The sequence below is a fragment of the Etheostoma cragini genome, chromosome 7 (genome assembly GCF_013103735.1).
Source record: "Etheostoma cragini isolate CJK2018 chromosome 7, CSU_Ecrag_1.0, whole genome shotgun sequence".
NCBI classification, from domain to species: Eukaryota; Metazoa; Chordata; class Actinopteri; order Perciformes; family Percidae; genus Etheostoma; species Etheostoma cragini.
The window spans coordinates 18,034,642-18,043,057 of record NC_048413.1 but is presented as its reverse complement, the minus strand read 5'-3'; the positions used below and the strand labels follow the sequence as shown (position 1 = coordinate 18,043,057).

Sequence of the window (8,416 nt, the reverse complement as noted above, 5' to 3'; positions counted from 1 at the left end):
CCCCCCCCCCCCACACACACACACAAACACACATACACACACACAGGTAATAAAATGTCAGCTGGACAGATCCAGATTATGTTTCATTTCAGTACATATAAGCAGATGCTCAAAACTGGAAGCAAAGTGTTTAGAGTCCCAGCCGGCTAGTTTAAAATGTCAAGCCTGTCAAAAAGCAGGCAGCAACAACCGGGCCTTGATGCATGAACTAAAAGCAGCGGCCCTGATCGAGAATCCATTTGATGTCTATGAAACCCCACGATTACTGAAGAAAGAGAAATTTTATTTTAGATTCCTTTAACTTTAACTTTTTCTTCCTGTGTGTGAATGAATGTGTGTGTGTGTGTGTGTGTGTATGTGTGCAGGTGATGTGCCTTACCTGAAACCAGACAAGGCATTTGAAGGGAGCAAACTGGGAGTGGACAACATCGTCTTAGCTCTTTACAGTGGTCTCTTTGCTTTTGGAGGCTGGTGAGACCTTTTGATCTATGTTAATGTTATAGAAAAGAAAGCTGCAAAGTGATTGCTTTGCAAAACCATATTCAGTAATTCCAGTATTTACCCAATCCCTAAAATATTGTTCAACTCTATTTATTTTAGGAATTACCTGAATTATGTGACCGAGGAAATGATCAATCCAGAGAGGTGACTTAAATGCCAACATCACAACTATTATCATCCATGACTGAGGTTGTTTACTATAAGTTGATTGTATGGAGATACAGTATACAAGTGACAGTCTCAAAAATGGCTGCATAGCTGAATCAACAGCTCTTGACCATAGCAAATTACAAGCTTGAGTTTTGGATTGTCTCAGTTGTTTTGTTTTATATTATATAATCTAGCACGGCTTACCACTACTTGCATATAAAATGTTATGGTCACATTTGCCAACTGGATTGCATAAAATTGAACACATGTTAAACCACTGATCTCATAAATACAAAGAAAACAATCCAATGTTGTTAGATGATGTTTTATTCTCACATGACCTTTGACCTCCCCCCATAGAAACTTGCCCTTGTCCATCATCATATCCATGCCGATAGTGACGGTGGTGTACGTTCTGACCAACCTGGCCTACTTCACCACCATCTCTCCTGAAGTCATGGTCGAGTCTGAGGCTGTTGCCGTGGTGAGCGTCAATGTTCTGTCATACATTTACCACAGCTGCGACTTGCAGACTGTAACTCAAAGCCATCTATTGCATCTTGTTGGTAGGTTGTGTTTTCTCATAGCATATGTTTGTACTGTTTGGCAGAGTTTTGGGGAGTACCATCTTGGTGTGATGTCCTGGTTGATTCCTGTATTTGTGGGACTGTCCTGCTTTGGGGCCGTCAACGGATCCCTGTTCACCTCAGCACGGTGTGTGTTTGGGCATTTTGACGCTCTTATAAAACAGTTTATAACTGTTACAGTTTCTACAATGAGTTTGGGGTGAAAACCAAATTCCTGGAGTTCTTGTTTGGTGGATGTGTGTTTAAAACAATAATAAAAATGTGTGAGAAACCAAACCAGTTTTAAACACACTATTCCTTTGCAATGATTAAGTTGCATTTGGGACGATGTGCCGTTCCATATGATATAAGGGCAAATCTGACTTTTTGAAAAATGCTTAAGGCCAACTATTTAATCAAAATATAACCTTAACAAAGCTTTCTCTTTTCTAGGTTGTTCTATGCTGGAGCTCGAGAGGGCCAACTCCCTGCTGCTCTGGGTTTGGTCCACACAGACCTGTTCACACCAGTGCCGTCTCTCATCTTCACAGTAAGACGCCTGCTACTACCAGCAATAATCTCACATTTTACTTTTATGTTTTATAAATGGTCACCTTTAAAATTCCTGTTATCAAATAAGTCCAACAATCTACTAAAACATCCAATGAATTTATTGTAAATAAAGGTGTATTAAGTCATAAATCGCTTTTATTGACATCTATCTGTAACACCATCAAAAGGTTTCTGAAGTGTGTCCTCCAATGTTGAGAAGTTAAACATGGTTGTTAGTGTTTAGGTATTTTCAGTAGACAAGATTTTTTTTGTCAAAGCCCCTAACACTAGTTGCAACTCTCTGAATGTTCACAGCATGAAAGCATTTAGCGTAAAACATATTCCACAACAATCATTCTTATAACACATTTCAAAACAACATGACAAGTACGTGTGTGTGTTTTATGCTGCAAGACTAATAAAAAACTTCCTTTTCCCTCGTATCAGTGTTTGCTGTCCATGATGTACGCTATCTCCCAGGACATCTTCTCTGTCATCAATCTCTTCAGCTTCTTCACCTGGCTGTGTGTTGGTATGGCCATTGCTGGCATGCTCTGGCTGCGCTTTACCAAGCCCGACCTCAGAAGGCCAATTAAGGTAGAGGACCCTAGTCTAAAAGGTTGCGTTGCATTTGATAATCACTGAGAGGTATACAAGTGATGTAAGACCTTTGCTCTACCTAAACCTCAGCCAGTTTCTTTGTCTGCCCAAAACACCAACATGTCTGGTTTCATCGTGCATCCACCTATTATTATTATTATAATTTTTTGTTTTTTTGTTTTTTATTTTAAATGAAAGCACCATTGTAGCACTGCTTCAGTTGCCGGTTGGAAGTGGAACCATACTGTGTTTTCAGAATAGCAGGGAGTGGTGTTTGCACACAAATACAAGGCTCTTTGTTTCTGTTTCATCATGGGAATATTACTTTGGTTGACCAGTCTTTCATCTTTCCTTTGAGCCCAAGGCTCTGATCCCATTTGTTTTAAAAGATGAACCTCTAACAAGGAATAAATATAGCTCAAACTTGAAGTACCAAAACAAAAGTTTAAGTACCTATCGTGCAGAATGGGGGATTATAATGATTGCTGCATTTATGTCTACACAACTTTAAAGCTGCAGTGGGTAGAAATCCGCATGCACACATGCAGAATACTGACTTTCCATCAAAAACAGAGGAGAAGCAGAAGTCTAGAATTGTTGTCCAACAAGACAAAAACAAATGGCAGCTGATAAAGATGGAAATAATTTTAATTACTTTATACACTGAAATACATACCCCTGGAAATAATTAACGTCCTATCTTAAAGTATAATGATACATTGTCATTTACTTGTTGATTTTTCATTTTAATTTGTAGTAGTAATCAAATAATTCTAGTGGAGTCAAAGTAAAATCTTCCCTCTGAATTGTAGTGGAGTAGCAATATACAGTAGCAGAAAATTAGAATACTTAAGTAAAGCACCTCAAAATTGTCCTTGAGTACAGTATTTGAGAAAATGTACTGGTTTTAAATGATTATTTACACAAATAACCCAATAAGACAATTAACTTTGACTGCTTATCATTATCTTATCACGTCATCAGTTAAAGTTGCATTAATATGATGGCTTTGGATTATTCAGTTCCAGTTCACTTTTAGCTTTGCTTGCATTTTCTAGCTTTTTAGAGATGCATATATTATTTCACAAACGTATGGCTGTACATAACCAAAAGCAGCAATGGCATTATAAAAAAAAGACTAAATAAATAAATTAAATAAAAACATTTCAGAAGATCCATTTTCTAAAAATGCCGTCATTTTTTCAAATAGTAGTATTTTATCTACTCTTCTTTCATAACACAAACAGCTACTTGTATTGTGTTTTCTTTCTGCAGGTGTATCTGTTCATCCCTGTGACTTTCGTTTTGGGCTGTGTCTTCATGATTGTTGTGTCCTTCTGGGCAGCTCCCTTTGAGTGCCTGTTAGGCAGCGGCATTATTCTTACAGGCATCCCGGCGTACCTACTGGGCTACAAGTGGAAAAAACCCCATGTGATCAAGAATATGCTGGGTGAGTGAGCCATTGTTTTCTTTTTTTTTCTATTCTATTCTTTTTGTTTAGGCAAGGCCGGAGAAGCATCCATTACAGTTTGTTGGGAGATCCTGTGAGAATATCCGCTTGAGGGCAGCCGTGGGCATTGATACATTTGGTTTGTTTGTATAGTCGGCTTGAATGACTTAAACCAAGGAGTTGATCCAGTGTTTAATACAATCTGACAACATCCAAACTACAGTGACCCAGAAAAAGAAGACAGACATGGCTGATAGGGCTGATGTAATGAGTTGTTTCTCCCCAGAAATCTTCACCATGTTCTGTCAGAAGATCTTCATGTCTGTTCCTGAGGAGAGGGAGCAGCAAGAGGCGGATGAATAATAATGGACAGACTTAACAAGATGGACTGTCAGTATCTTTGCCTGAACATTCTTAATATGTCTATATTAATTCACTTGTGATTTGGCTAAAACAGTTTTGTTAAAGGCATATTTTGTGAACACTACAAAATGTTTAAAAAACTTGAAAAATCTTCTTCTGGTTTATGACATTTTACAAGAATGCTAGAACATGCTCACATATTGCATGTTAGTTAATGGAAAATCATGCTCTGATCTTAAAATGTGAGTTTGTTGCAACTCAAAATTGTTGCAGACGCATTATAAATTGTGTGTTAAAAGCTGCATACAATATACTGTAGTGGCCTAAAACACACAATTTAATTGTTCACCTAAAGTTTACAAATGAGTGGCTTAGCAAGACATTTGATGAAAACTAACAACCAAACTTCACATATTTTACTATAGTTTACAGTTTTATAGAGTATAAAAACTAACGACTTTTGAGTTAAAACTGAGCACTTTCTGTTACAGTCAGTGATTTATGGACTAATTTAAAGTAAAAGACACAAGGAACACACGTAACTGACAGTGTACAGTGTATAAATAAGGTAAGGCTTGGAAGAGGAAACAGTTAACCAGCACTACACTGATTACATTATACACATTCACTACTAATATTTGTGGCAATGAGAACTGATTTCAATATTGGTATTTTTTGTATGCATTTGTAAAATTAATCCACAGCACTATCTGCAAGTACAAGCTAAAGTGAGGTAAAACAGTGTATGTAATGTTTCCTGAACATGAGTTGCTGTAAGCAGGTCTCTGTCTTTAATCATGTTATTCTCACATCAAACTGTGTCGGAGTCAGCTCTCCAAAGGTCATGTTATTTGATGAAATGACAGTGGATACAAGCAGTTGTTTGTGAGGCATTTTTGTAAGAAACTGAAAACCTGCGAAGATGTCCTTCTGGTTGTATTTAGGAGACTCCAGTGTAGCGTTAGTGTTTTGTATTGCTTATGTCATTATTATCTGTGCCAGCCATGTCAGTGCTAATATTCCAGGTTTTCTTTGTTTCATTGGCACTATAAGACCAAAAAGATTGTTGCAAATTTAGTGACATCAGCTTTGCTTTTATATTTTATCGATAAAATCTTACTCTTAAACTGAATATTTGAGGTTTTTCCAAAGTTATTGTAAGCACATTCCCAGTCTACTCAAGATCAGAGAGGAAGCGAAGATGGGTCAGCCTCTACAGTCCAGGTTTTTCAGGACACTGCCGGGTCAACTTGAAATGCATACAGTAAAATTGAATAATAATGCATAGACACAAAACAGAAAGTGAAGATAATCAACTCTTCTGAAGAGTCCATGTTTTTTTTTTAATCCTCCGTGTTCCCCTTGGTTACTAGCCACTCCGTGGAGTCATGGACATCATATGGGTGTGCCAGGAGTTTTGTTGTCGTTCCTTAAAATTCCTTATGGGGGCAAAATAAACTACGCACTATAGCTTCAATAAATCCCATTAAATTATAACAGAGGGTGTCTAAAAACACATATTATTGTTGACCATGCAGATAAACTATCCCTGCAGATCCCATAATATATTTCATTTTATGCACAACATGCTGTATCTATGTGTACAAAGTGGTATGCATTGGTAATTCATCTACGATGTTTGCTTAATGAAAATGTTCTTGAGAACAAACTCTGTTAGCATATTTTTAATTTTAAAAATTGAAATTACTCATGTCAATTATTGTAACTGTTGTATGTCAGTGACTATGGCGGGTACATGTAACAATAAACATATTTTTGTTCAAAGTTGGACTGGTTGTTTGTTTTTTGTAAAGCCAACAAAGGAAGTGTTCCTCAAAGAGTTGAAATCAGATTCCTCACTGTTACGTAAATGCAGCATCCTAATATAATAACATCAGTTTACAAAAAGGCCAGGCCCAGCCTCTCTGCAGATAACAGTTTGTAATAGAACAAGCAATCCCAAAACACAAGATAGCTTCTATCCAAATGAGGATGTTTCAACTGTTTTCTCAAAATGTTGTCCAACGGCGGTATCATCTCAGCCATCAAGGGTTTGGGCAGTGATCTGTCCTCTCTTGTTTGTCTTGTCTTGTTTGTTGGCTGTCACACAATGGTGCTGCCGATGCCTGTGCTGTCAGGAGAGTTAATATCCGTCTGAAGAGGAAATGAGAGGATCTGATGGCTACCGATGGACCCAGTATCAGAGCTGCAGTAGACAATGTTAGTGATGGGAGATTAGACTCACAAGGAGCCAATATTTCACAAGTGACGTATAGAGTATTTTGATACCTTCTGCAAAAAGGGAGGCATCATGCGGGGACTTGACTAGTTCATTAAATTTGTAGCCTCTTACCATAAATCAATACATACAGTACAGTAAAGCCCAGCTGGGGAGTCTACATGGAGTATATATACTGTGCATAAAAGAGACACTAAAACGTACATAGGTTTGTTTATTATGAGCAAACTTTACTATGCAACATGCTAGTTGGAAATTTCTTTTACAGATTTCATTAACTATCGCACAAATCATTTTTCGAAGTATCCTGGCCAGCTTTCAATGTTGTGAAATAACCCCTGGGCAAAACTCTATCTGCATGGAGTTTCAATTTTAATTAACTAGCTAAGGTGAGATCGACTCAACTTCACAGAAAACACATCATCCACAATAATCTTTGAAATAATGTAGTGTGTTTGTATTGAGCCTTCGAGATCCATTTTTCATAAAACAGTTTTTCCTGGCTGGTGAAATAAATCCACTTGTCCACTGAGCACATGACTTGTTTCAAGACTGTAGTCTTAAAATAAAATAGAAAAGAAAATAAGCCAAAAAGAAACATCATTCACATCAATTCATTCAATATCATCACAACATATTTAAACATCATTTTAAAATCTTTCCTTATTTGTAGATACTGCAACAGTTTTATTAAAGATGGTGGCCTCAGTTGTGTCAGTGTTGTTGTTTTTCTTCTCAAAATGAGAAAAATACATAGTAAGGGTCCTGCAGACCAGGATAGACTTGTGTTTTCTCTTTATGTATCCATTGTTCTGCATTTCTGAAACATAAAACGAAGATGTTGTTGATTAGCTTTAATAGTAGTTTGAACCAGGGACTCACCTACAGCACTAAATCCCATCAGCAGATGGCGATAGAGGACCATCAACATGAGATGAAAAACAGCAGAGAGGTCCAATCAGACACGTTATTGCTTTCATACAATTGTAATCAGCCACAACAGTGTTTGCACATAAAACATCTGTCTTTAAAGCTATGAGCTGTGTAAAATCTTCCATTAATCTGCTCCCATCTGCCCACAAATGCTACTTCTTGTGTGTATTTAACTTTTTTTTACATATTATTTATTTAATGTACTTTTGCTGAGAGCAAAGCCCTCTTGTTTTACTCTTCATGCTCACACAGTTTCACACATTCACATCTGGAAGCTGCCCAGAAAAACCAAGGTTGTTGGATAAGGTTAATGGTGGTGAGTTAAGGTCTTTGTTGTCTTTAATTGTCAATAAAACACATTGGTATTACACTTCACCAGCAGTCTAGCTGAAACCACTGAGCTATAATTATCTGATTCTTTTTAGGTTAGGGGAGCTGAAAAACAATGTGGTAAATTTTATAAATCAGCTCTAGGGGGCACTGCGTCATCATCATTATGGACATGGAGGGAAGAGAGAGAGAGAGAGAGAGAGAGAGAGAGAGAGAGAGAGAGGAGGATGATAGATTCCATTTCTATTTTACCTTTAATCCAACTGTGAAATTCATAAGTAAATGGCAGTCCTATTTTTCTTCTCAGGTAGAACTCTGAAAGGCTGTGTACTGCTGCATCAACTCTGAGTTTCATCATCACACCTTTACCAGAAAACACAACCAGCGGGCAAAAAAATGTTGTTTGATGTACTATATTGATTATGTGTGAATGTCTTTTATGAATAGAAAAAGAAAGAAAAAAAACTTTGACAAGGTTAAAGTTTATTAAAGGTACACCGTGAAGCCTAAACTGCTCACCTAATGAGCCCCGTGACAGCAGTCACATTAACTTTCCTACAACATCAGAGATAATTCTCCTAATTAACCTCAGATGCATGCGGGCGAATGCAAAGTTATGTTTATAGGCTGCCACAGCCATCAGGCGCTACTCATCAAAATACTAATGAATGGGTTGTGGCTCAGAAATGTAAACCAAATGATAAAATAAGTAGAGACATGCACATCAGTTTC

The 8,416-nt window shown here is 37.3% G+C and overlaps 1 protein-coding gene across 3 annotated transcripts in view; it reads left to right on the top strand.

Annotated features, from left to right (window-relative positions):
* The window catches only part of LOC117947973 (large neutral amino acids transporter small subunit 1-like), an 8,431-nt gene extending 2,950 nt beyond the window's left edge, over positions 1 to 5,481 (top strand). For 2 of the 3 annotated variants that reach the window (XM_034877373.1, XM_034877372.1), the window contains exons 4-11: positions 366 to 471; positions 601 to 645; positions 1,012 to 1,135; positions 1,262 to 1,365; positions 1,671 to 1,767; positions 2,217 to 2,366; positions 3,645 to 3,819; positions 4,106 to 5,480. In XM_034877373.1, the coding sequence (XP_034733264.1) occupies positions 366 to 471; positions 601 to 645; positions 1,012 to 1,135; positions 1,262 to 1,365; positions 1,671 to 1,767; positions 2,217 to 2,366; positions 3,645 to 3,819; positions 4,106 to 4,182 (878 nt within the window). In that variant the 3' untranslated portion in view covers positions 4,183 to 5,480. Of the gene's footprint in view, positions 1 to 365; positions 472 to 600; positions 646 to 1,011; positions 1,136 to 1,261; positions 1,366 to 1,670; positions 1,768 to 2,216; positions 2,367 to 3,644; positions 3,820 to 4,105 lie in introns of all 3 variants that reach the window. The other variant, XR_004657373.1, reaches the window with a different exon arrangement.
* The last annotated feature ends 2,935 nt before the right edge of the window (positions 5,482 to 8,416 follow it).